A 26,295-nucleotide genomic window follows, 5' to 3' on the forward strand; every position below is an offset into this window, starting at 1 on the left:
CATATGTTTCCCCGAGTAATACTCAATTACAAATAGTTCTCTGCATCTTCAACCCATACAATTTTCTGAATAATTCATAAGTATTCATTTATTTAATCAAATCACACTAATTTTAATTCACATGAATAAATTAAATTGCAATAATCACAAAAAAGTTATGCTGTAGATAAGCTCCAAAGTAGAGAAGTTATCACGAGAAAAATCCCGCCTACCGTGCTCGAGGCAGCTCCCGTGCCACCTAAACAAAGTTCATTTAGACAAATTAGAATTTTTAATTCGATTAGAATTTGATCCCATCAAGTGGGCGATTCATATTTCACCCCAACCCGTTCACGTGGCTATCGAAAATTAGATTCGAACGTTTAAAAAAACATTAAATAGGCTTTATTGCACTTATTTTCCTTAGGGTCGATAAGTTCGAAACGAATTTCCACCGCTTTCGACTACCGGCTAATGGGCAAGCGGTTTTTTAGCGGGTAGAAAATAGGTGCAACAAAATTTGTAGCGGGATCGAAAATTTGGGGTACTACTGTCCAGCCGATATTAATAGTCTGAAAAAAATCTGAAAGGTTTCCTGGCAGATAATTTTCCAAAAATCAAATAACCTCTCAGAAATTTTTCCAAGGAATTGAGACTAGCATACGGGCTGAACACTAGCATAATTCGACAATTTGATTGGTTGCCTTGTGTCGTTGAGGACGGCGGGGTTGACGTTGGAGGTGAAGGGGCTGGTGTTTGGGGGGAAGTTGCAGGTGAAGGGGCTGGCGTTTGGGGGGATGTTGGTGGGGACGTCACCTCTCCATCCCAAGCTCCCGGTCCGTAACACTTGTTCTGATACATGGAACAATATTCGGGTTGCATTGCATCCGCGTTAATTCCTCGGGCGACCATTCGATTTCGATTTGTGACCATGCGATGTTCCGCGTCCGCCCAGTTGGTAGTCGGATTTGTCCAAAGCCGTTCACCCAAGGCGGCGCCACGAGGCCAGAGACGGGATTCGTAGGCTTTCTCGTCCGCCTAATAAAAATATCGAGCGTTTTCTTTGAGTAAACATTTTCGTCTCATAATACTTAAGGTGAGCATATTCTCCACCAGAACAAATTTGAATTCTTTATCGCACCTTACCCCTATTCAATGTAAGCTAGCTTCAATTTAATAAGCTCTATTTATCTAATTTGGGTAAGGCGAGATGTACCGTTCAAATTTATAAATATGCATACCTGTTCCACCCAAAGGGGCGCCTCAGCTCCTAATAAGCGACCGTCCGCCAATGCTGCGTCCGCCATGGTAGAATTTGTCGCGTTAGCATAAATACCGTGAGGACTGTGGTCGTAGATTGACTGTAGAATAAAATGCAAATAAGTTATACATTTCTCACTTATTCCTCCCCAACGGGAATTTTAGAGCGATTAGTAACTTACCTGCCACCCTTTGTACGGCGAACACCAATTGTGCCCACTGCCGAGCCACGCGTTAAACCCGCAGTCTAAGTAGAGGGCGTCGTAATTCGAAAATATGACACGGTAACCGTCCGTAATCATGGCGGGGGTGTCCGCGTTGAGGGCTTAAAGAATTAAAAATTCCAATATAATTCCCAAAATTATTCGAATTAAAAAATTAACTAGCATACTCTCGGTCCAAATTTGGATAACGTATTTCGCCGGGTCTAAATATTCCGAGATGTATTCGCGATGAGTTAATTCGGACGTCCAGAGAATTCCAGTGATGTCTTTGTTGCTCGATGCAGCGACAAGTTTGTCATGAGCTAACGGAAAATTAACATGGTTATCCCTACTGATAAGCCAAAATGATAAGCTATTTTTTACCCTGGTGTTGGAAACTTCCCCAAAGCGAGACGAATCCCGCCACGTCGGTTGACGTTCCATTTGCGGCCATCCACGCCTTAATTTCTTCAGAACTGTTGTAGCATCCAAAATGCACCTCGTCGCCGCCCATGTGGAATAAATCGTTGTCGAAAATTTTCAACATGGAGGTGAAAATGTGACCTGAAATAGTAATCAAATAAATTAGCTTATCGGTCGATGCTTTGATGCTTATCTTGCGTTATGAAATTTGAAAATTTAATATCATGAAATTTTGAAATTTGCATACCGAGCATTACGTAAACATTATCGTTGACGATGTTCAATTGTCCGCACGGGGGTTGGAGACAAAGGTCGTACCAGGGATCTTCATTCAGGCAAACGACAAGGTTCCCCAGCCCGGCGGAAGGTCCCCATTCCCACCCAAAACCAACATGGGCAGGCTCATCAAATTCTGGAACGATTTTAACCCCACGCGCCCTCGCGTACGCGACAAGGTCGCGCATATCTGCGAGGGAATAAATCTTCTCGGAAGAATAGGCTCCGTGCGTAGTGAACTAATTTAAGAAACAAAAGTTGAATCAAAAATACGTTACATGACGGTAAATCTAAAATTTTTTCAAAATTTCCGAAATTTCTTAAACCACTATACCTGCGGCCATCCCTCAACTTCCATAGCGAACGAGTTAGTATCCGAAATATGCCAATGAAACATGTTCATCTTGTTGTACGATAAGCCATCGATGACTTTCTTGATGCCGTCTAAACTAATAAAATTTCTCGCTGTGTCCAACGCTAGGCCTCGATAAAGATAAACCGGCTTATCCACGATACTCGCGGTGTTTACGATCTATCAAGAAATTGTAAATTTATTAGAGTCATTATGCAAATGATAATGCACTTATCTGAAAGATTATCATGACAAAAACCTGTAAAACGTCGAGATCCTCGTCGTAGGCGATTAACTGAGATAACGTTTCGAGTCCGTGCCTCGCTCCGAAAAAGGTGACCGCTGATATATCCGCAGTCACGGTTTTCTGTAAATATATTTACGTAAATAGGGACATAAATATGATAAGCTTATTTATATTTATGCTCAGATAAGCCACTAGACTTATCAAATCCTGGTAATAAATAGCTTTTTTTATGATTCGTACCCCATCCGCACTAACGGACACGGTCAGCGTGTATGACTCATCCGTTCCCAGAGTGAACATGGCGGTCGAAGTGTCCGACGCGGTCAGTCTGACGTTGACGGCATTCCTATAAATCGGGTCATCAGGCCCGGACGGGCGCATCTAAAATTCATTAATTAGAATATGTAAATTATGTAGGTGAATATTTAATTAATTAGTTATAATATATGTAAATTGGATGAATACTTGATTATTAATTAAGTATAATATGTACATTAAATCGTTACCTTATTCAAATAATCTATGAAAATCCCCGCTGCAGCTCTAAAAAGGTCACGAACTGGGATTGGATAAGCGTCATAGCCCGAAGGAGTGACATAACCGGGATAAAATGGCGTCGTATTTGGACCAAGAGTGACCTGGAGAAAATGCGAATAATTTTAGCATATACTGACTTGCATATAATTAGCACTAATAATTTGCATATAATAATTTGCGTAACCCACCTGCCCCGTCGGCAACGGGAACAAACTCCCGTGGGCCTTGTCACAATTTAATTTGCATACGTCCAACGGAACGCCGCCGCCCCCGGGAAGATCAGCCACCGCGACCCGCTGGCAGAATTTCTCATTGCGACACGTGTACGTCCACACCGATTGGGCCTGGCTCCCTCCCACCACGAGGAGGAGGAGGGCGACGAGAAATTGCGAATAATACATAATTTTTGCAAAAACAAAAAAATATTTAATTGCCCACCGTAAAATATAATGCGTCCTACCAGATGACAGAATATTTGGCGACTGACCAACTTTCAACTAAATACGGGCAACATACATAAGGTACTCAATTGGCAAGTAACCAACTTTCAAGTAAATAAGGTTACCTAAAGATAATCAAGGGTGCTTATCCAATTTTTGTAGGTATGTACTTATGTATATGTATGCAATTGATCCCACGTCGTAAATATTTTCGATGAGGTTATCAAAATCATATAGCTTATCATAATTGGGTGGATGATTAACCTCGTGTAAATTGTGTGAGAACCAGACATGAATCACGCACTTAAACTGCTGTATCCATTGAAGTGCAGAAAAATATGGCAAATTATAGGTGTGGTTGGTTCGTGATGACATAATTGTGTACGGATCAAGTGGAATCTCGATGTAATTCAACCCCCTGAAAAACTGGACGAATTTGATTCGATATCAAAAAGCCCATCAGTCATTGCATTCCTTTGTTTTGTCGTGTGAAAGCATGGTGTCACGTTAAGTAATAAAAGTTGTCCTGACATGCTCAAATTGCACGAAGTTGGGACATGATAAGTAAATGATAAGTAACGTTAACTGTAACAATGATAAGCTTGTCAAGTGTTACTCTTTTGTAACAAAATGAATTTCGTCAAGTTTGACATTTTGAAGTGCAAATTGTTATTTTGTTAATGAGCAATTTCGAAGCAGGAGTGCAATTCGTGGTGCAGTGTGAAGAGGAATATTTACACGTGGCGTGGCCTTCGTCCCCATGACTAGATCCTAATTAAATTATTGATGATAAGCTTGTCGATAAGTGAATTCCAGAAGAATTTGCATAATTGGAAATTGTATAATAATTATGAAATGTACGTATTTTAATATAAAATTAGCTATGGTTATTGTCTCACTTTTCCCAAAATGTATTTTAGTACGGATGTCAATTGTTAATGAATTTGTTTATCGAAGCTTTAGTAATGTTGGGGTCACCGGATCCGAATCCGGGGTCAGATTTGGGGTCAGATTTGGGGTCAAATGAGCAGTCAAAGGTCAGGGGGATGAGACGGTGAGACGATTTTGCTTGCGACATGAGGCAGGTTGAGACAGAATTGAGACGAAGATATTGCGACGAAAATGAGATTTCTTTAGACGGAAAAGTGAGACGTATTTGACACCGGGAACGTCGCATGCCGAATATTTCACGTGATTTCACTTTCATTTTGTGAAATTTTTACAAAATTGTATTTACAAAATTTCTATTCTTAAAATTCTTTCTGAATTTAATTAGCTGAACAATTAATAGTCCTGAAAGAAGTGTTCATCTCCGTAAATGGACCCTTAAAAATAAGCTTATATCACGTCATATTTTATATTTCATCATTTGTTGTCATTAAACTTGACAAACTAACGGAACCTTTTGACCTTACTCGCAATTACGTACGAAAACATGCTGCGCGAGTTTGGGATTCGATTTGGAGCTGGAGTCCGAACATCAAATAGGTGAGGAAACAGCACAATTTTTTATTTTTGCAAAAAATTTTAGCAAAAAGTCTATTTTGATTTTTAGAGTAATCGTGCCAAATGTTAAATCATCTACACAAACAACGACCCGAAATTATCGCGCATTATCTTTGTCGGAAAATTCGTCACAATGCCGACAACAATTATTATTAGCGCAGGGGTTTCGCCCTATTTCGATATCCGCTCGTGACAACATGTTCATCAGAACGCAGGACACACCGAATCCCAATTCTTTAAAGTTTTACCCCGGAACAACGGTAATCAATTAAATTGATTAATAATTATAAATTATTTGTAGCATAATGTCTCCCCATCTGACATGCAGGTACTCGATACTGGGTCCACCCTGGATTTTCCGACCCCTGCCTCCGCCGTGAATTCGACCCTGGCGAAAATGTTGTTTAGAATTGAAGGCGTCCGGTCCGTCTTTTTCGGGGGGGATTTCATAACCGTAACGCGTGTCGACGAGGAAGTGGATTGGCGTCTCCTCAAACCAGAAATCTACGCCACGATTATGGATTTTTTCGCGAGTGGGCTTCCCGTCGTGACTGAAGGGGCGAGTGAACCAGGGTCAACTAGTCAGCAGGGTGAGAGGCTGTAATAATTATTAACGATGATTTAATGAATTTAAATAATGTAAGGGTTTAATTATTCTGTGGCGATGACATGATCTTCCTTGTCTATAAAATAGCCACTTCCGGTGATGAAGAGGAGGACAATGAGACCGTTGCGCTAATTAAAGAACTGCTCGATTCACGAATTCGACCCACCGTGCAAGAGGACGGAGGTGATATCCAATTCGTGGTGAGTGACCCGTACGAAAATCGATCTGCCGAAAATATTGAAGTTCATTTTCTGCAGACGAGAAGGCTGCACAATTTGAAATGACCTTTTTTACCGTGTCATAATCTTACCAACTGTTTTTACAGGAATTTAAGGACGGGATCGTAAAGCTAATTATGCAAGGTTCCTGCACCTCTTGTCCCTCGTCCGTCGTCACGTTGAAGAACGGGGTGCAGAACATGTTACAATTTTACGTCCCCGAAGTCCTCGGAGTCGAACAGGTCATCGCAGAACACGAGAAAGTTGCGCAGAAAGAGTTTGACAAACTGGAGGGGAAAATTAAAGAGAAATCGGAGCACGATCCCATCTTGGATAATATTAAGACCAAGGGCGACAAAACGAAAACGTGATGCGACCAGTGGACAGTTTTTGGACAGATTGTCGTCATCGCGGAGAGATTTATAAGTGACGCTAGGATCTTGGTTTCTTTTAAAATGGATCTGTTCTTCGTTGTTGATTAAAATGTGACATTTTTGTCGCTTGTCGTTCGCCGGTAAATTAGTTTCGAAATAAAAATACAAAATTAATTATATTGACACAAAAATCTTTTATTTACTGATTTCTTCTCTCTATTCTACTAAAAGAAAATGCAGCTGCTTTATCCTTGCCTTTCTCAGCAGCAGCAGTAATTAATGTATGCAGTACAATTTACTTACACGTCATCATCATCATCATTTCGAGACTAGATTCATCAGATACAATTACGACGACGACAATAATAACGGCGACGTCAACCAACTAACTAAACTACTGAAATCCCATCCACTAAGGTTGAATAGGGACGATTCGACTTATGATTATTCTTAAAAAACTAATATTGATTTCTCATTAACACGCACCACCAACAAACAAAACTACTAGAACGACTTCTGTATAAATTCTCATGCTAAGAAAGGAGGAGGAAAATGTATCGAAAAAATTAGCCAGTCGGGCACAAGGTCTAACATTTCAACCAATCCGAATAAACTGTGCAGAAGATTGCATCTTATACTTGTAAAGATTAAACGGTAGATAATCAAAAAATTAATTAATTAGTAAGTTACACAGGTCCGATATCAGATAGTCAGTTTGGAGTATGTTCGAATGGAATGTTTCAGATTTCAATTTAGAATCAAATATAGAATGATGATTTCTTGCGGAGGTGATTTGATGACAATACTTGTGATTGACCAATACCACTACTGCTTATCACCCATCTTGACTTTAGAGGTCTGAAAGGGGAAGATAAATATATTAATAGGTTATAAATTCAATTTAGATACAAAAATTTTGAAAATGTACCATGTAAATTCCCACGATCAAGCCAAAGAGTCCAATAGCACTTCCAAAAATTTCCACGATCAGGATTTTGACAAATAGGGCAGGATTTGCGGCATCCGCCAACGCTGCGCCTGACCCAACGATCCCGACGCACATTCCGCACACGAGATTTACGAGCCCCACGGTCAGCCCAGCGCCAAACATGAGGTAGCCTGACATGTAATTTCGCTCGCGAACCTCCATCGACAACTCGGCCTTGTTCCAGGAGAAGGGCTACACAAATAATAAGATTATTTGCATGTTACAAATACATGATTTATTGTTAGCTCATAGTTCATAGTGGTCATATGCATTTTATTATCACCTCAATCATCCCGGCTAAAACGATGGCAGTGATTAGCCCGTAAATAGCGACAGCCTCACAGAAAATGACTGAAATTAAGTTCTTCGTCTTGATTCGGGGCGCTTTTACACCTCCGCCGATAATGGAGACTCCTGTGGTGTGGATTCCTCTGTAGTTAAAGGAATACATAAATTAAATGTGCGGCAAGGTCCAAAGTTTATTTAAATTGATATTTTTTGCGTACAAAGCTGCACCTACGACGGACAGGGCGACAGCGAACGCTGCCCCCGTCGCGGCCCACATGTGAGGAGATGTTTGTGTTAAGAACCAGCCAAAGTCGATCCGTTCTCCTTGTCCCGTCACGGTGTAGCATACTCCTACATAAATAAGGAACCAATTGGTTAAAAAATAAAACTAAATGTGCAAAAGTTCTCATTGAGAACTTCTCAAATTCTCAACACTATAGTTTAATCCCAATCAATTGGGATTAAAATTCTACATTCCAGCTACATAATAGAGGATACAACATAAACCCACCAAATATTAAATATTAACCTATTTTGTAGAATATTTAGCAGAATATGTTACTTTTAATTCAATTGAGTTCATATAAATCGACTGACTAATTATCATACCCCGGACAAATATTTTTTTATCCTACCCTACTCGTGTTGAGCTCAACATGAGTAGGGTAGGATAAAAAAATATTTGTCCGGGGTATGCTAATTATTTATTTACTCGTTTTATTTCTTAATAATTTTCTTACCAATGAGCACAAGCGCCGTGACGGTGACGAGGTTGAAGTAGCCTAAAATATACTTGATTGACATGTTCTTAACAATTAGTGACGGGGTTAAAAAATTTAATTGTGAAGTTAACTTTAAATATTGTGAGGAAAGGACGTCAGATTGCGATTAATTCACTTGGGGAGAGTTACGCCCTGGCGAAAAGTCAACCGCGGTACCGTGCTTGGCTCTCTATGAGGGAAAATTGAGACTTGAGTTGGGTTTATTTTAGCAGATTTTTTTTGTAAATTTTATTGAAATTTCAAATTGAATTAACTAATTAAGCAATTAATTTTAAATAATGTCGGGAGGTCAATTCCTCTCAAAATTGATCCCCTCAATATTAGTGGGGGCGGTGACGGCGATAGGAAAACCAGGAACAGTTCAATCCCTTCGTAAGTTTTTCAAATTTTCTCCTTTTTAATTTTCAGATTTTTGTAATTTCGGTTTCGGTGTATTTATTTAGTGGGAGTTTTTATCTTAGTGCATAATTTGTTTATTAATTAATTGGTGATGATAATTTATTAATTATAAGCTTATGTATTTTCAGAACCTGTTCGATTCGCCTCCAAAAAAGCGGCCGGTGGAGGAAATAAAAACCCCAAACAGGCCCCCGGAAACTTTAAAGGAATAAAAATCTGGGACGGATGGCGTGCTAATCCGCGAGATATCATTGTCCACAAGCAGACAAGATTATGGTTTCATCCCGGCCTTAATGTGAGTACTGGAAATTATTTAATATTATTTAGTTTTAAAAGGATTTAAATTAAATTGTTAATTACAATTTGTAACAATTAAAGGTTCGTCTCGCCGGTCGTTTAAATCTCGTCGCCCTAAAAACGGGTACTGTTAGCTTCACTGTTGAAACGCCTGATCTAAATTGGAAACATCGACAGGTCGAAAAATTTTACGGGGCTCGTTCCAGAACGGCTCCCTTTTTCAAGAAGTACGTCCACGTCATCCCGGATAAGCAGCATAATCAATTCAGACTCGTCGACATGGTGTGACGACTAAGCTTAATGTAAATATATCGACATGCCATGGCGTTTAAAACTACTAGTCGCGAAGTTATAAATTTAGGATGATGAGTTTATAAAAGACTTCATATTTTGTACGAAAGTAAATTAAGCATTTAATTAATTGTCTTCTTGTCTGACCAATTTTATTTTTGTAAATTCGACATGTCGACCGATTTTATTTTATGGCGATGAATTTCATAGTATGAAAAAAATGTTATTCATTGTTGGAGGCAGTATGAGAAGATTTGCGTTTTCATCACCGCCATCCCATCACCTTGTGCACCTCGTGTTTTTGTTCCTCTAAACTGAAAAAGTGTTTACATGCTCAATTAAAAATATTAAATTAACTGAACAGTTTTTCGCCATGTCGGCTTCAACCCTGTCCCGCTTTCAGGGCACCTTGCTGGGGGTCTTGGTTGGGGATTGTCTTGGTGGACCGTTCGAGGGAAGTAAATACGTTTCAAAGGCACATCTTAACAAATACTTTGCAAAAATGTTGGACCCTTCGGTGCGACGTGAGTTTAAAATTCTAATTGTGATTCTAATTAAACCATAGATTTTTTTAAATTCCAATAATTAAAATGAAATAATCAAACTTCGAATGAATCGCTAAATTTTATTTTTAATTTCAGTCCCCTTTAAAACCTACACGGACGACACCGCCATGACGAAAAGTGTCGCATTATCTTTAATTCAGTGTCGCCGTGTCGATCCAATGGACATGGCGAAACGGTGAGAGATACTAATTTCGACAAATTCAACATACTTGACTTATCATTTGACTTATCATTCGGCCTTGGTTTTCAGCTTCGTCTCAGAATACAATGCGGATCCGAAACGCGGTTATGGCGCAACGGTTGGTGACGTATTTCAGAATCTGCACCTGACCGCGTTTGAGGACCCTTTTGGCCCCGCGTCCCGACAATTTGGAGGGATGGGAAGTTACGGAAATGGCGCCGCGATGCGTATTAGTCCCGTTCCCCTTTTCACTCATTCAACTTCTGACGAAAGTGACGACCTATCCACACTTCTCGCCGCGGTGGAGACCTGTTCCAAAGTGACACATTCCAATCCACTCGGGATTAGGGGCGCTATTCTGCACGCGATCGCAGTCCGAGCCGCTTTACGGCACAAGGCAGGTGAAAAGATGGACACGACTGCATTTACGAATGGACTGATTGATATCATGGCGCAGGTGGAGGGTGCAGTAAGTTCTTAAATTTTATAGTTGATGTCGCAAATTTCGAAACAAATTCCATTTTTTCAGGATTCCGGCAAGGCGCATATGACTCATTCGAAATTGGACAAGGATCCAGAAACGAGTTACGTCAAAAAATTGGAGATTGTGAGATCCTTCCTAGCCTTGAACGAGCCACCGCATAGGGAAGAGATCGAGGAGGTTTTGGGTACCGCGGTCAGTGCGCATCGTTCCGTACCCACTGCGCTTTATTGTTTCTTAGCGGCGCAGAAGCCCATCCCGGAAATTGAGGTGGGTTTTTGAAAAATCCTCCGGAGGGCAAAATAACCTTTCGAAATACAGTAGTTTGAGCTAAATACGTTCAGCCAAGGGCTAGGATTTTAAGGGTATTACAGCTACAAGAAAGCCGAGTATTTACATGAAGAATGCACCAGTCATACAGAAATGCAGATTTTGTGATGAAATTAATTTGCGATTATTTAATCGTCCTTTTTTAGCTGTAATAGCCCCTAAGAACAACAGAGTTCAAATCAGAGTTTAAATCCAGGCTGAACTTTTCCTATTTCGATATCTGAGGTTGCCGGATAACTTTTAGGATTTAAAAATGAATGGAAGGGAGCACACACATATTTTTGGGTACAAACCTTTATCAAAGTAAAAAGTTTGTGACTGTAATACCAGCACTATATTTAACCAATTATCTCAATAATTGGTGCAAAAAAATCCTGTTCAATACCTTACAAAGTGTGTTGACGTCAAAGTGATTGCGCAGTTTCAATTTTGAATTATTTAAGTTGTTTTGAGTGACCGTAATACCAGCACTATCTTTAGGTAATTATCTCTCTAATTAAAGTCGGTAGAAATTATTTTTCACTTTACAAAATTTGTCAACTTCAAAGTCATTTCACACTTGTAAATTTCGACTGATTAAGTCTTATTGAGTGACTGTAATACCAGCACTATCGCAAACAATTATCTCAGTAATTATGCTCATCACAAATTACAATTACATTTTACATTACAACTTTTTTTTGGAATGTGATACAATTTTATTTTTAATAAGAAACGTCATGTTGTGTTTGCCCCCTCCGGCTACCATTACGCAGTTTTCAATGCTGAAGAGTCTTATGGCATTCAGCCTGAACTCAGGGTATCCCGGTACAGTCTGGATTTATACTCTGGTTCAAATTACAAAGTGTTCAAATTACGAAGTGTTCAAATTCCCTAAATTATTTGATCTGCCAAAAATATTTCGACATGGTATTTTGCTGGTAAAATCTTGTAGCCGGAAAGTTAGATAATTTACAGGGTGGTTAAAATGTCACGCTACAATGGGAAATTTTTTGATGGGAAAAACCCCTAAATCTCCATTAGTTACAAGATTTTGGATTGAGATTTTAATAATTATTATCAAAACTGATGGAGCATTGATGACGAAATTCTTAAAATGTTGAATTTTAGCGATAAAATTTCGGTAACTAATGGAAATTTACGAATTTTCCCCATCGAAAAATTTTCCATTGTAGCGTGACATTTTAACCACCCTGTATAAAAGAAAAAATTTTCACTTCAGACTGACAACGTGTTCCAACGGGCCTTAATGTTATCTTTTCATCTTGGCGGCGATACGGACACGATCGGATCTATGGCTGGGGCTTTGGCAGGGGCACAATTCGGCCTTGATGGGATTCCCAGTGGTCTGCTGAAACATTGTGAAGCCACGAAGCAAGCGGTTCAATGGGGAGAAGATTTGTTCAATTTGGCAGAAACGTCGTCCTCCGCGTCATCGAAAGGGACACAGCGAAGTAGCTGAATAAATCGTATCCTTCCCTCATTTTGTAACTTGCGCCATAGTTAAACTATAGCCTTGGCGCAAGTAGGAAATGAACCCGTACCTTACCAAACCAAAAATGACTGCGACTTTAATATTTAATTATTTTGTTCTTGAGTGCACTAATAGATAACTAAAAATACGAGACGTATTTAACTTATTAAATTGTAGTAGGTTTGCCTATAATTTGTAATGACAATGTTTATGTAGCTTATCAACCCCCCTATTTCCCCAGCAATTTACGATGAGTAGTCATTTCGTAAAAATAAAAGAAACGTAGTCAACATAATTTTCTCATAAAGTTGTATGAATTTTTCAATTATTTAAAAAATATCACCAAAATACTCACTTTTATGGATCGTCAGCACTTTAATTATTCCTTTAATTAAATATTAGTAGCATATGTAATTAAGTCAGAAAATATGTAAGCATAAAATTTCCTCTCTCTCCCTCCCACCTAATAACTTCCCATTTCATTATGTTTTTCGCAAAGCTACGACCAAAAATTCCAGAAGGCTTTTTGATCGTGATCCTGACGATTTTTGTGAACTTGTCCTCCTCCTTCAAGCATAGCGTCGGCGGACGCACTTCGAGGAACCGTTTGCGTCTGAGATGACACTCTTTCGTCAAGAATATTGTAATTATAGGTACATATTTGCCTTATTTTCTTTTTTCAAGGGCGGAAAAAATACTTTGCCAAGTCAAAATACACACAGTATTTTGAGCTCCGTTCTTCCGAAGGCTTGAATTTCCAGGGCACTCACAGCCCCACAAAAAACGAGAATCTGCACATATGTACAGCAACCATACGAAAATACACGTTTTGCCAAGAAATTAATTTTTATCCGTCAAAAATATTGTTTACATTGTTTAAAAAAAATCGTGAAAATAATGGATTTTTACAACCATGAAAAGTTTCTTCGCAAAACGTGTATAACTGCTGTACATGCAACATATTCTGTAAAGATTGTCGCTTTTTGTGGCTGTAAATTTTAATGGCCATGCAAGAACAAGCTCAAAATTGAGCATAATAATATTATGCTCAATTATAATTTAATTATAATTTTTAGCATATTATGCTCAAAATTGAGCATAAGCTCAAACCATATTATTGTTTGACAAAGTATTTTCGGCGCCTCTGTTATTTTTTTTTCATGTGTAAAAATAAATTTTAACCCTGACCTGAAAGCGGAGGGAGACATGGAGTCGAGTGACCCTGTCCCACCCACGATCATGGGGCCGTTAGACAGCTTATGCGGCTTCACTGTGACCATGTCTTCGTGCGGATCAACTCCATCTCCATTGGGAAATTCTTCTGCCTGAAATTTGTAAAAACAAAAATACTTAGAAAGTGACAAAAAGTGGAGATTTTTTAGTATCTCAATTTCCGATACATACAGAAATTTTTGCTTGCAAAAAATATCTTCATGTGCAATTGTTTTGTACAAGTTGTTTTGATTTTTTGTACAAATTTAGATAGATATTCGGGTTGAAACCATTAATTGGATCATTTTGGGAAGTCGAAATCAAAATATTTCTACCTATTTAGTTTCAGAAATGATTGATGAACGGGTTTTGAGAGTCGAAAAATGAAATTATGCCTAATTCTGCAAAAAAAAAACATTTTGCTTGTTCTAACTGTAATCGGCATGAAGTTAGCTTAACTTGCGTGTATTTCTACTTCGCTCGCCCCCAACTTGCGCCAATGTTATAAACAATTCAACCATGGCGTAAGTACAAAGAAGTCAAGCATAACTTCGGCTGGAAAGACGGCAAGGAAAATTCTACGACAAACGTTAAATACTACACGCACGAGTAATCCACAAAATGACGCCACAAGTAAATAAAAGATGCCCTAAAATTCCTCTATCTCTCACCCCGCTTACCAACGTGATCTGTTCGGGAATTGTCGCTCTTCGGAGCAACCTCGGTCCAAAGTAGGCGATCAGGACGGATCCGAGGGGCGCAGTGAGCAGGATGGCCAACACGGCCAGCGTGACGACTATTTCGCCGTGCGGTTTGAAGGCCTCGTTGTCCGGTTTGCTTTGGATTTTGGAGACGACGAGGGGCGCAAGGGCGGCTTGGACGGTGGCTTTCGGAATCCATGCCAGCGCGCAGAAAAGTCGCTCGCGAACGTTTAGCCCTGGCATCCCCGCGATCAGGAAGGCTGTACAGCAACGAATCTGGGGGTGGAACAGGGCATGTCAATTTATGTAAATATGCATATGTATTTATTAAATTTTGGAAATAGGTAGTTCAAAAGTTGGGTGGAATTTTTAGAAAATAATTTAGGTTTAGTTTCTTTTTAGATTTGTTAGATTGTTAGATTTGGAATTGTAAGACTTTGAAGCCGAAGTTGCTTTTGAGACAGTTTTGATTTAAAACGTCGTGTCGTATAGATTTTACACGTTGTTGAATCTTGCAGCAACATTTACAAGAATTTTGTACTCATTTGTAATTACATTTTGCACTAAATTTTGCAGGGATTTTGCACTAATTTGTTATGCAACTCAATTTTCTATGAATTTTGCATGACTTTTAAATGAATTTTGATTGATTGCACTAAATCTGGCATTAAAATCGCCCTTATGTTTTGGGAATTTTTCATTACACTATTTCGAACAATAATATTTCTCAAAAAAAATTATTTATCTCAAAATTATTTTCTACTTCGTATAAAATAATGTTCAGAAATTCCACCCTTTTATTCCTCCTTCCCCCACCCACTCACCACTAACGACACGGCAATAACTCCTAAAATCTTGGCGACTCTGACCCCTCCGAATCCACTCCCATGAAAATCAATTTCCCTCCCAATCGTCCCAAAAAGTAGGGGGACACACAACGTCCACAACAAACTTAACCAGCTCTCGATCGCCTTCATACTCTTTTTCCAATGGGGCTGACTCCGCCAGCCGAACGAGGCGATGAACGCGGTCACCAACACGGCCAGACTCCCCGCCCCGCTCAACAGCTCGTACTCTTCGTAGGCAAACATTGCCACGAAATTGGCCAAGAGGAGGAGGCAAAGGCGAATCTGCGCTTTATTGCTGTTCCCCCGCGCCGGGATGAAATGCATCACCGCACCGACCGCAAAACCGTGAAAAGTTCCGACCAAAATGCTCAACGGACCGGATGCGAACGTTTCCCAATTTTTGCTCGATCCTGCCAAGGCTAATCCCATGCAGATCGTGTAGAGCGAAATGGCCAGCACGTCGTCAATCGAGGACGCGGCAATCAGCAGGGTTGGAATTCCTTGGGTTACGCCGAGGTTTCTACGTTTCAGGGACAACATTCCGGGAACAACGACGGCCGGAGAGACGGCGGCGAGGGCGAAGCTGGAAGGGGGAAAATAAGGGGTGTGTTATGTTTTTAGGGAAAATTAAGGGATTTTTTGGTACAAATTTCAGGCTTTTAGTCGAAAAGTGAAGTTTAAACGAAAATTTATGTGTTTGTAAATTAAATATTTCGGGTTTTTGGTGACAAATTCCCGATTTTTTTGTCAAAAAATTGGAAATGCTTACCCGGCCACGAAGCACATGGGGATACTGATTTTGGCATTGTTGCCATCGCCAAAGACGTTGAAGAGGAGATAAGTCATGGCTGCGCAGACGCATGCTTCGACCAGACAAGGACCAAAGGCTAACATGGGGACGACGCCTTTCAATTTGCGCAACTGTTTAGGACTCAGTTCCAACCCGGCTCGGGTCAGAATCATGGTCAGAGCGATTTGACGGATCGGTTTTATCCAGTGACCTGGAATTGTCAAGTACAATTTCAGTTTTCAGCCAAAATCCCGTGTAAAATTTCAGTTTTCATGTAAAATTTCACTTTGCATGCAAAATTTCGGCAAGAATTTACGTAAGAAGTACTCGATAATTATGCGAATCTGTACCTGACGAAGTGATAGCGTGTTCCCGACATGCCATCCTCGACCCGTTGACATCAATAATACCCGAACAATTTCTAGAATCCCAACTTTCAAAAAAAGTAAAAATATTGAGACACGATATATTTCTGAGGAAAATTCCAAGAATTAGTGGTCCCAGGAGGGACGGTAGTCTAAACCGCTTCATAGTAATTCCTATTTTCAAAAGAAATAAATATCTTTTCACATAAATTTGACCATCCCGCCTCCGCGCTTTCATTTATTTATTTTATTTAAATTCACCCGCAAACAATCCCGTCACGAGGAGGATAGCGAGCGCGGAGATGGGTCCTTTCGGACTGGCGGGACTCTTCAAATGGTCGCTCCCTACTTGGAGTAAGAGAAGAAAAGCGAACGCCCACGTGAGCGCGGCGAGGAAGAGGAACGACATCAATCGCGCCATGGGACCTTGCGGCGGGCAGAGAAATGCGGAACGGATCGAGTCCAGCCATCCTGTCGCAGAATAGTCTGGATATTGATCCGAGCGGCGGAGGCAGGAAAAACAATGGCACCAATCCGGGTAGAATCTACGCAAATCAAAGAACAATTAGGTAGGCGCGCGGAAGCGGGAGATTTAAATTTAAACCGCTACACTCTAGCAGATGAGGACTAGTTCCTCAAATGAGCGCGCGCCGAAGCGGGAGATTTAAATTAAAATTACTTGATGACTGAGGAGGACTCATTCCTTAAGGGATTTCCATCCTGGTCCAGACCACCTTCGTCCTCCTCCTCCTCCGGTTCACCCCCCGCGTAGTCTAAAATTCCTGGAGAATTGTACGCTATCGAGGTGACGGAGAGGCGTTGCGTTCTGGACGGGGTACTCTTCTCCGAAGCGATGGTGATCCCAGATCCGGTCGCCATCGTGGTGGAGGTCAGCGTGCTGTTGGTATTACTGGCAGCATTGGCCTTTAAGTTGGAGGACGTGGCCGATTTGGAGGTCGACGACGGGGTAACGTTCTTCATTCTGAAGTGGGTGTGATGATTGGTAAGATATGTGTTTATTTATGTACTGAGAGGAAATGCTTATCAGAGTGGATAAGGTTGCGGCAAATATTCAGAGGCATTTTATTTATTCGGGAAACAAAAAAAAACATGAAATTGAGTCAATTATTTTGCGGTGGTGAATAATAAATGGGACGCTAAATAATTATGAAATTTTGCATACTCCTTGACTACTGATGCATAGACAGAAGTGAATTTTTAAATGAAATGAGGTGGATTGTATGTAAATTAATTGCAAAACATTGCAAAAATTGTGCTAAAAATGAATACATATCTCGTGCACATTGTTACAGATTAGTTTTCCATACGGTGAAAATTCATGTACTAATTTTGGACGAGTTTGAAATGAAATGTGTGACGGGTTAGGGAGAAGGATGCCAAAAAAATTCAGTTTTCATTCATCATGAGTTTGTATCATAGAGTTATCATAGAGTTATATAATATAAATTTCATACGACTTTTATAAATGCAGCTCGTTGGTTTTTATGCATGCAAAATTTGAAGAAACTGACTGTTAAGAAAATATTTATGTATGTAAATGACAATAGATTTTGCATGACGCATTTTCTGCATGATTTTTGGTTGCATAATTTTTAATCCTTGAGCATATCGTTTGCTAGCATCCCTCCTCCTTCCCCTTTAATAACCCGGGTATTGGGTCTGATCCTCCGATCCGAGTGGTGGTCGTACAAGTTTCACTTCTTTTGTGTTGTTTTATTCTCCTTGCGAAAGTCATCTGGAAAGAGGTCTCTCTCTTTCTCTCGTAATCTGAAAATTTCCAGAAATATATGTTACCCAAAAGTTCTTAAAATTTGTGGAATCCTGTATCAATCAATTTTTAATAACAACGCTCAAACAAATCTAAGTTGTATGTAATCCGTTAGTGGATTTATTTATTAAAATCGGTGTAGAAATTGGGCAAGAATAAGTAAACTAATTTTCTTTTAACACAGTGCAACTGACATTTGTGTCTCTTAATTATGCCGTGACGATTATCAGTCCATACATATCATTGTCTGGAGGAGCACTTATCTGCATATCTGCATAAATCGACACACAATAAACTTCAGTTATAAATACAATATCTTTGGTAAGTAATTACTTTACAACATATTTAATTAATTATCATTAAGCCGATGTAAGCATATACACCTTATTCTACCCGAACTCGGGTATTTGGTATGAATTGCACAATTTTGCATGTGTGTACCAGAAAGTATTAACTGGACTGGACGTAAAAATTGTACGAATTTCTATTGTTCGAAATTTCGAAATCAATTTCCTTCCGAAATTGTTTGGTAGATAAAAAATAAAATTTTCCAATTCCAGGATTTACCAAATATGTAATTTATAATTTTTATGATGCACAACAATTTTCTAAAATTTCCAGCAATATAACGAAATATTTTACCAATTTGATTTTAAACACGGACCTAACTTCGTGCATTTACCAAAATCGGGGTGGAAATCGAGCCCCGAGATTGACCCCTATTGTAACTTAACCCCAGATTTACTTCATGCCCACTTTCGTGGTTTTGGTGAAATTGGAGTCGGATCGATTTATTTTGGCGTCCAATTTTCGAATCAATTATTCAACAACTCCGCACATACATATATTCCATGAGTGGCATACGTGTCAAATAAGTCGGGTAGCACCCCCTCCCATTCTCACGCACGCAAGTTCCCCCATTGTCCGCCCTTAATTCTTTTCCCGTCAGTGTCAATCAATCCCTTTCTTTGTTGGGAATCATGAAATGCAGGCTGGAGGATGAAAGCACAAAGCAACATCCGGTCTTACCATTAGTACGGACAACTTTCGTTCTAAAATTGGTGTGTACAATTTAGAAAAAGAAGTTTTTTTCCTTGGGAAATGAATTTTTCTAGAAAAAATTACAAAATTATGTATCTTCTGTCTTATTGGTACATTAGGCTTGCAATTATTTATTCCCATGCTGAGGGTATGAATGGCATGCCCCATTTAAATTTATGCCCTCATAAGTCTGTTGCTCAAAATGCTCAGAATTGGCAGTTGCTGTTGTGTATAATACCTACGGTATTTTTATACGTGTTGAAAATATGGGACACATAAATACGTATAAAATTTGGAATTTTATCCCTTTATAAAGAGACACCGGAGTTCCATGCATGCATTGTTTCATTGTTAATCGATATATAACAACAAACGATGTAATATTGATTGATTGATTCTCACTCAAGTCTCAAGTTGCCTCTTCAGCAAACAAAAGTATCTAATAGTATCTATACACTTTTGTATGAGTTACTAGTGGAAATTCGTCGTTAATAAGTTTTACAACCTAAAAAGAGATAAAATAGGGTGAGTCACTTGAATTTTTATCAAAATTTTGAGCTAAATAAAGAAGTGGGGAAAGAATAATATGTATTTTTTTTAAGTGCGTGACGCTACGTACATATGTCCATATGCATGGCGTGTAGATTAATGAATATGCATGACATGGAAGTAGATAAAGACGAGTGGGTGGTGTCGTGTTGAGTGGATGAATGTCCGTTTTAGCTACATTCATACGTGTTGAATGGAATATCCATTCCTCTATTGTTATCACTTTGTCGCCAACCATGTATTTGTACGGTTTTAGTGATTGGACTGTTTATGGGCAGGGAATGGGGATGCGTAGATAATTTATGTATGTATTTCCAGTGTCTGGCATTTACTGCATGAATGAATACGTATATAAATAGGAACTAATTGGATAGTTTATTTGTTAAGTGACGAAGAAGAATAAGTAAAATAATAAGAATAAGCTGTCCATTAAAAGGTTAGTTAAAGAATCTGGAAACTTTTCTGTCGGGAATTTATAAGGGAAAAAGGTACCCTGGCAAAAATCTGGTAGATTCAGATATATCAACTCCGTACTGGTGTTGGACTTGGTAATAACTTCTTATCGGATTGGTGAGTGGTTAATTTTTCATTACCACAACATTACCAAGCAGTTATTACCAGTGCCGGTAGATTCATACATCCATGTACGTACTAGGTGATGATTTAACACCAGTTTTTTAAGTGTATGGTGTCAAAAATAATTATGCAGTTTTTGTAGCAATTTTTTAAATGTCTTAAAATAAGTAATAGAATTTTTAAATTTAGAAATTCTCAATCGTCTGTATTCTTTTAATTTTGTGAGACAGATATTGGCGTGCGTGAATATTTATGAAAAATCGGTTAAATATTATGGGAAAAATAACATATCATAAAGTGATAAACTAAACTGAATTTTCAGATATTTGCTGCCACCGAATTATCACATTGCTTTTCAATTTAATTCCTTCACATTTTGCATGACTTAACGCCAGAAATATTTTTAATTGAAAGTTATAACTCTAAAAAAACCGCAAGTTTCATAAAGTAATAATCAATTGATTTCTAAAGTTTGATCATTTTTTCCAAATAAGTTTCTCAGAAATTATTAAGGGGACTGCATTTTCAGTCAGTTTAGTGGTTTATCAGTTTCCGGCAGCAGGAAACGAACCACAAATCTTACATGATTTCTTATGTATGAAAAGTCGTTGGTTGTTGGTTTCTGGCTGTGCGGAGAGATTTGTTGGTGTGGCATTTATCTTATGGATATCGATGTATTGGAATTAATGCTCAAGGTCGAATAATTATTTGGTCGGATCGTGTTGTTTGTGTGTCTTTAACTTTAACAGAGATTAACGATTCGTAAGAAAGTAAAGATTGACTCACTCCTGCAGCTGCCGTAAATACAGACGGAGCATATTTCATTTAGCAACAGTCTAAACCAGTTTACCTTTTAGGAAGTCTTTAGTTATGTGTATGGATTGCAAATATGAGACCCCAAGGTGCAAATTGGTATCTTGTAGGTTGTAAAAGTTGCCAAAATCAGTCTTTTTTTGCGATTTAGAGAGATTTTTTTACATTGAGTGAGAAGATGTGATTTTAGTGAAGGTAAGTAAACATTTAAGCGAGAAATTTTAGAAATTTGTTGGAAATTTTAGAAATTCTATATTTTAAAAGTTTATTAAAACATGCTTTACGATATTTGACTCAATTTTAACATTTTAAATTCAGTTTAAATTACGTTTTTAAATGGTATTTGTAAATTAAATTTGCATACGATATTTTTAAATGGTCTTTGTAAATTTGCATACGACTATTTTAAACTCGTTTTTTAGTTTTCCCTAAAATGAAGGGAAAGTTTCCCAAAATATTTACCAAGTTTGTATAATTTTGATTCCATTTCAGATTTATTTTCTGGTGACTGGACAAAATTGAAACGGAAGAAGAGTGCATTATTATGGAATTTACATCGCTAAATCGTCGCCACAAATTGAAGTATCGTCTCAAGCAACGAAATATAGTTAAACGTACAAATCGTGGCGTCCTGTGAGGAAAAATTGTCGAAATGTGGCGCAGGATTTTATGTCGGCGAGGGATTCGTCGCCTCGCCGCTCTTCTAGCCACGAGTTTCGCCACGCTCGGGCTGCTAGCCTTCTTAGCGTCGGATGTCTACTACAACTCGCCCCCACCGCCTAGAAACTGTGAGAAATTTTAGGAATTTCTCCATAAAGATTCTTGGGTGGAGGCGGAATATTTTCAGAATTTTAAATTTTAAAATTATTCAAAAGGGTTATGTACAAAAGGGTTCATATATTTTTGTGCATTTTTGTGCAATATTTTTTTGTATTAATTGGTATATTCTGAGCTACATAAGTCATAATTTTTAGCAAAAGTTCATCAGTCTCATTCTGTCCTTAGCCCAAATAAGACATATAAAAATAATAAATAGTAAAGTGTTTTACATTATAAAATTTGCTAAATTAGAAATATTGGGATTTTTTAAAAATTTGTACAGATAAAAATTAACCATTAATAATTTAACCTAGAAATTATTTCCAGAATATTTTTGAAACAAACTCCTTCCTCATTATTACCTAAATAATAAAACCATATTATAATTGAAAATTAGAAATATTTCTTAAACGGTGTAGAAATCATACATGCAAAATATTTTACTAATTAATAGGATTATTTAGGGCAACTGACTTTTAAAATTTGAATTAAGCATTATAAAATTTTTTATTCCAATCACTGATGTTGTAATATGATTTTATAATATATATGCATGCAATTTATCGTTGATTGATTGCGAAAATCTGACACATTTTTATACTAGTTTTAAAAAGTTAAAAAAAAAATCACCGATATTTATTCTCTAAAAAATTTTCAAGATAAATATGTTTTAATTCATTCCTTTCCTGTGATTTATATAAAGTGTTAATTTCATTAGTTTTTTTATGTAAGATATTTTTTCGGCATGTTTTAATTGTTCTTTAATTGTCCACAGACTTTGTCCCGGAGGACGAGTACTCGTCCCTTGGTCACATCGTGAACACGGTGAATTGTCACATTCTCAACATTTCCGCCTTCCACACGTCGATCCTTCCACTCCTCAACGGTTCCACGCCGGGGGGCCTGAACTGCAGGGGGCGTGACGGGGTCAAACAGTGGACGTATGTCGATGCCATGAAAAAGGTAGGAATATCTAATCTCGGAAATATTCGAAAGCAAATTTTCATTTACCCAAAATTTTAGAAAGCTATCATTTCCTGACAAAATTACAAAATTCGTTATTAGGTTTTTTGTACAAATTTTTGACCAATTTTTTTGTACAAGCAACTTTTTATTTTTTTTGTATTCGAATTTTCCCGAATATTTCTAGAAATTTTTCAAATCCGACACAAAATATTTATTTTACTTAAATACAGCATTTTGAAAACTTAATTTTAAAAAAACTTTAAAAATGAATTGGTTCTAAATTAACTCATTTTTCTGTTTCTTATTATCCTCCCAGATTTTAATCCTGAACGAAACTGCTCTGCACTCTTCGGGATACTCCATCTCCTCGATTTCCTGCTGTTATCGGTCAATTCTTCGGATAAACCAACCCCTCTCGAACTACGGGATGGATGCAGATTCTCTCATTGAGTAATATATTTATGAAAATTTTGCCAGGATTTAGCATAGCATTCCCATTTCGGAAATATTTGGATTTTTTACACACAAATTTTGAACAAATGTATTTTTTCCATTTCATAAATATTTGGAATTTCTAGAAATAAATGCTAAAAAAGTATTTCATCCATCATTCCCGAACTTTTTAGGAACATTCCAATACAAGATTTAAATTTTTTCAGCATTTCGTCCACCTGTCGCCCCCTGACCGGCGTGGTGACATCCCTTTCCACCCCGGGCGACGACTTTATCCGGGTCTCTTGCACCTCAAAATACTGGCCGTTTAGCGGGGATACCGTTTATCGGGCGTTTCACGCTGCACCGTTTCTCCAAAATGACACCGTCTCCTCGAAGAGGAGGGCAAAACTTGGGTGGAGGCGGGCAGAAAAAAAGTCGTCGTCACACGGCGACGAGGATGACGAGTCGAAAATGGTATCGTCGTCGTCAGCACCACCACCGAACGTCATCCTGCTCGGGATTGATTCCATGTCGAGGCTCAGTTTTGAGAGAAATATGCCAAAAACGAGACAAACTTTGAAAAAATTGGGAGCCGTGGAGTTTTACGGATATACAAAACGTATGTAGTAATTTGCAGGGGGTGGAAAGAATGCTTTTTCAAAATACAGTATTTTTGAACCCTGTTCTTCCAACTGCTTGAATTTTCAGGGCTGTGAAAAGATCTAAAAATACGGTATTTTGTTTGACAAAGTATGTTGCCCACGCATCGTCACTTGCGCCATAGTTAAAGACTGGCGCAAGTCTGAAAAATTGACGCGATAAGGTATATTATTTTTTTTAATAGTTGGTGAAAATACGTATCCGAACGCGATCTCTTTCATGACGGGGTACTCGTCACAGGATAAATTGTCCACTCTGAAGGATGACGAATTGTCATCCTCACCGGAAGTGGAGGACGAATCATCGTCACAACCGGAAGTTATGGCACGAAAAGAAATGGACTTTGGTCCGTGTGATTTTGCAGATTCGACTAAATCTCTAGATTCTTGCCCCTTCGCGTGGAAGGATTTCGCTAAGGCAGGGTATCTCACGGGTAAGTACAGGTTATCTTGTAGGTTATCTAGATGTTTATCTGACCTTTGGCTTATTTGACTTTTGCAGCCTTTTTGGAGGACGCGCCCTACCTCGCGACCTACAATTACGACAAAGTTGGTTTCCTCCGACCTCCCGTGGACTTTTATTTACGCCCTTTTATGCTCGGCGTCAGTAAATTGGTGGCTCGGAAGGTATCAACCTTTGACCAATTATAATATAAGGTGACCTTTAATTGGCCTTAATTTAATGCTTGACCCTTTAGGCGTACTATTACCTGGAATGCTTGGGCGGTGAAACGGTGGACGAGCTAATTCATCGCTACATTCGAGATATCCTCGCCGGTGGGAGGAGTGTCGGGCTGCCCGCATTTATTTATGCGTGGCTCACCAATCTAGCACATGGTGATTTGAACGGGGCGCAAAGTGGGGATGAGATTTATGCCGACTTTCTTAAGGTGGGTCAACAAGTCAAAGGTCAAAGTCAAGGTTAATAATTGTCTCATTTTCTGGCAGAGTTTGGACTTGAATGATACGATTTTGTTCTTCATTTCGGATCACGGATATCGTTACGGTCCGATTCGCCAAACTTTTGCGGGTTGGTATGAAGACAAACTGCCCAATTTTTGGGTATATTTGCCCCCAGGAATCCGAGCTTCCCATCCCAAGTGGGCCGACGCCTTGGCGTTGAATGCAGGGTGAGTAATATCAAACCGGAAGTGGTACATATAGTCACGGTGGCCGGGAGACCACGTGTAAAATACAGTGAAGAAAAATTAGGGAGATTTTGGGTGAAATTGGAGGGATTTAGGATGAAAATTGGGAAATTTGGGGGCAAAAGTATAGGGATTTTTGGAGGAAACTAACTTCGGAAATTTAAGCTCTTAGGGAAATTTAGAAAAAATGAGGAAAGTTTTGGACAAACCTATAGGTATTTAAAGGGAAATTTGAGAAATTTGTAGCAAAATTATGGAAATTTGGACTCGTAAATAGGTTATCTTAAACGTTATCATTTATGAATTGTTTCAGCCGGTTGACCTCCCCTCTCGACCTCCACGCCACCCTGACGCACATCATGACCACCTTTTCCACCTCCGGAGCAATGCAGACAGAAAAAAGTAGGAGGTCGACTTCGACGTCACGTGGTGGCCTTTCCTTCTTCCGTCCCATCCCGTCCGACCGGAAATGTAGCGATGCCGGCATTCCAGAAAATTTTTGTGCGTGTGAAATTCCACAAAAGTTGGAAGTTCGTGACCCACGCCTCGTCTCAGCGGCGCTCGTAGCGTTGTCCGAGCTTAATAATAGACTGCCCAAGAAAAAGGTAATTAATTTAATTATTTAATTTATTTAACTATTTAATTATTTAATTAATATGTATTAATTAATGTAAACTATTTAGTGCGCCCCTCTCTTCCTTTCGTCCATTCATGCTGGTGGATTAGTTCGTTCGAGTTTCTCAGATTCTTCTGGCCCCTCGACTTCCGGTTCTGGTCGTAATAATGAAACCATCATCGTAGCCTTTTACACAACCCCGGGGGGATTTTTGTTTGAGGGGAATGTGCAAAAAGTGGGCGAGACGTCGTTGACCTTAACGGGGGAATTGCTTCGAATGAATAAGATAAGTAGGGACGCTTCCTGTGTGGGGGGAGACTTGGAAAAATTCTGTTACTGTCATTAATTAATTAATAGGGAGGATATTTATTTATTTATTTTCGATTTTTTTTGGCTAAGATATTTTTCATATTTGCGAATTTCAATATTTTATAAGTATTTCGTACATAATTTGATAAATTGGTAAATA

At 38.8% G+C, this 26,295-nt stretch overlaps 7 protein-coding genes across 11 annotated transcripts; 4 read left to right on the forward strand and 3 right to left on the reverse strand.

Moving 5' to 3' along the window:
* Nucleotides 1–58: 58 nt before the first annotated feature.
* On the reverse strand, nt 59–3,777 carry LOC110858704 (chitooligosaccharidolytic beta-N-acetylglucosaminidase). Of its 2 annotated transcripts, none has more exons than XM_022107556.2 (12): nt 3,466–3,776; nt 3,247–3,378; nt 2,981–3,121; nt 2,753–2,860; nt 2,476–2,673; nt 2,113–2,380; nt 1,827–2,006; nt 1,631–1,765; nt 1,422–1,564; nt 1,221–1,340; nt 684–1,017; nt 59–238 (listed from the first exon to the last, which is right to left on the reverse strand). In XM_022107556.2, the coding sequence occupies exons 1-12, from the start codon at nt 3,676–3,678 to the stop codon at nt 156–158; spliced, it is 2,055 nt and encodes a 684-aa protein (XP_021963248.1). In that variant the 5' UTR covers nt 3,679–3,776; the 3' UTR covers nt 59–155. The 2 variants fall into 2 exon arrangements, with proteins under 2 accessions (XP_021963248.1, XP_021963249.1); XM_022107557.2 differs by having other exon boundaries at nt 62–238; nt 796–1,017; nt 3,466–3,777.
* Nucleotides 3,778–4,866: 1,089 nt separating this feature from the next.
* LOC110858696 (NFU1 iron-sulfur cluster scaffold homolog, mitochondrial) lies at nt 4,867–6,601 on the forward strand. The gene is made up of 5 exons (XM_022107547.2): nt 4,867–5,205; nt 5,273–5,483; nt 5,552–5,813; nt 5,918–6,030; nt 6,156–6,601. The coding sequence occupies exons 1-5, from the start codon at nt 5,153–5,155 to the stop codon at nt 6,417–6,419; spliced, it is 903 nt and encodes a 300-aa protein (XP_021963239.1). The 5' UTR covers nt 4,867–5,152; the 3' UTR covers nt 6,420–6,601.
* Nucleotides 6,597–8,574, reverse strand: LOC110858697 (V-type proton ATPase 21 kDa proteolipid subunit). The gene is made up of 5 exons (XM_022107548.2): nt 8,439–8,574; nt 7,917–8,049; nt 7,694–7,841; nt 7,351–7,602; nt 6,597–7,280 (listed from the first exon to the last, which is right to left on the reverse strand). The coding sequence occupies exons 1-5, from the start codon at nt 8,500–8,502 to the stop codon at nt 7,248–7,250; spliced, it is 630 nt and encodes a 209-aa protein (XP_021963240.1). The 5' UTR covers nt 8,503–8,574; the 3' UTR covers nt 6,597–7,247.
* A 136-nt stretch (nt 8,575–8,710) lies between these two features.
* On the forward strand, nt 8,711–9,598 carry LOC110858698 (39S ribosomal protein L27, mitochondrial). The gene is made up of 3 exons (XM_022107549.2): nt 8,711–8,852; nt 9,008–9,174; nt 9,258–9,598. The coding sequence occupies exons 1-3, from the start codon at nt 8,759–8,761 to the stop codon at nt 9,462–9,464; spliced, it is 468 nt and encodes a 155-aa protein (XP_021963241.1). The 5' UTR covers nt 8,711–8,758; the 3' UTR covers nt 9,465–9,598.
* Nucleotides 9,599–9,733: 135 nt separating this feature from the next.
* LOC110858725 (ADP-ribose glycohydrolase ARH3) lies at nt 9,734–12,794 on the forward strand. Its single transcript, XM_022107584.2, has 5 exons — nt 9,734–9,991; nt 10,109–10,208; nt 10,284–10,683; nt 10,744–10,965; nt 12,248–12,794. Exons 1-5 carry the CDS (start codon nt 9,841–9,843, stop codon nt 12,485–12,487), a joined length of 1,113 nt encoding a protein of 370 aa, XP_021963276.1. The 5' UTR covers nt 9,734–9,840; the 3' UTR covers nt 12,488–12,794.
* Nucleotides 12,795–12,949: 155 nt separating this feature from the next.
* Nucleotides 12,950–17,396, reverse strand: LOC110858847 (sodium/hydrogen exchanger 9B2). Its single transcript, XM_022107734.2, has 7 exons — nt 17,095–17,396; nt 16,677–16,960; nt 16,030–16,261; nt 15,237–15,843; nt 14,392–14,688; nt 13,688–13,824; nt 12,950–13,125 (listed from the first exon to the last, which is right to left on the reverse strand). Exons 1-7 carry the CDS (start codon nt 17,394–17,396, stop codon nt 12,999–13,001), a joined length of 1,986 nt encoding a protein of 661 aa, XP_021963426.1. The 3' UTR covers nt 12,950–12,998.
* A 765-nt stretch (nt 17,397–18,161) lies between these two features.
* Nucleotides 18,162–26,290, forward strand: LOC110858720. 4 transcript variants are annotated; one of them, XM_035858867.1, is made up of 12 exons: nt 18,162–18,303; nt 18,389–18,525; nt 21,676–21,971; nt 22,778–22,965; nt 23,285–23,418; nt 23,628–24,022; nt 24,248–24,496; nt 24,565–24,689; nt 24,761–24,952; nt 25,011–25,192; nt 25,524–25,815; nt 25,894–26,290. In XM_035858867.1, the coding sequence occupies exons 3-12, from the start codon at nt 21,836–21,838 to the stop codon at nt 26,170–26,172; spliced, it is 2,172 nt and encodes a 723-aa protein (XP_035714760.1). In that variant the 5' UTR covers nt 18,162–18,303; nt 18,389–18,525; nt 21,676–21,835; the 3' UTR covers nt 26,173–26,290. The 4 variants fall into 4 exon arrangements, with proteins under 4 accessions (XP_035714760.1, XP_021963272.1, XP_035714761.1 ...); XM_022107580.2 differs by having other exon boundaries at nt 18,170–18,525; XM_035858868.1 differs by lacking the exons at nt 18,162–18,303; nt 18,389–18,525 and adding an exon at nt 20,140–20,230.
* Nucleotides 26,291–26,295: the final 5 nt, after the last annotated feature.

This window comes from Folsomia candida, unplaced genomic scaffold (genome assembly GCF_002217175.1).
Source record: "Folsomia candida strain VU population unplaced genomic scaffold, ASM221717v1 Fcan01_Sc022, whole genome shotgun sequence".
NCBI classification, from domain to species: Eukaryota; Metazoa; Arthropoda; class Collembola; order Entomobryomorpha; family Isotomidae; genus Folsomia; species Folsomia candida.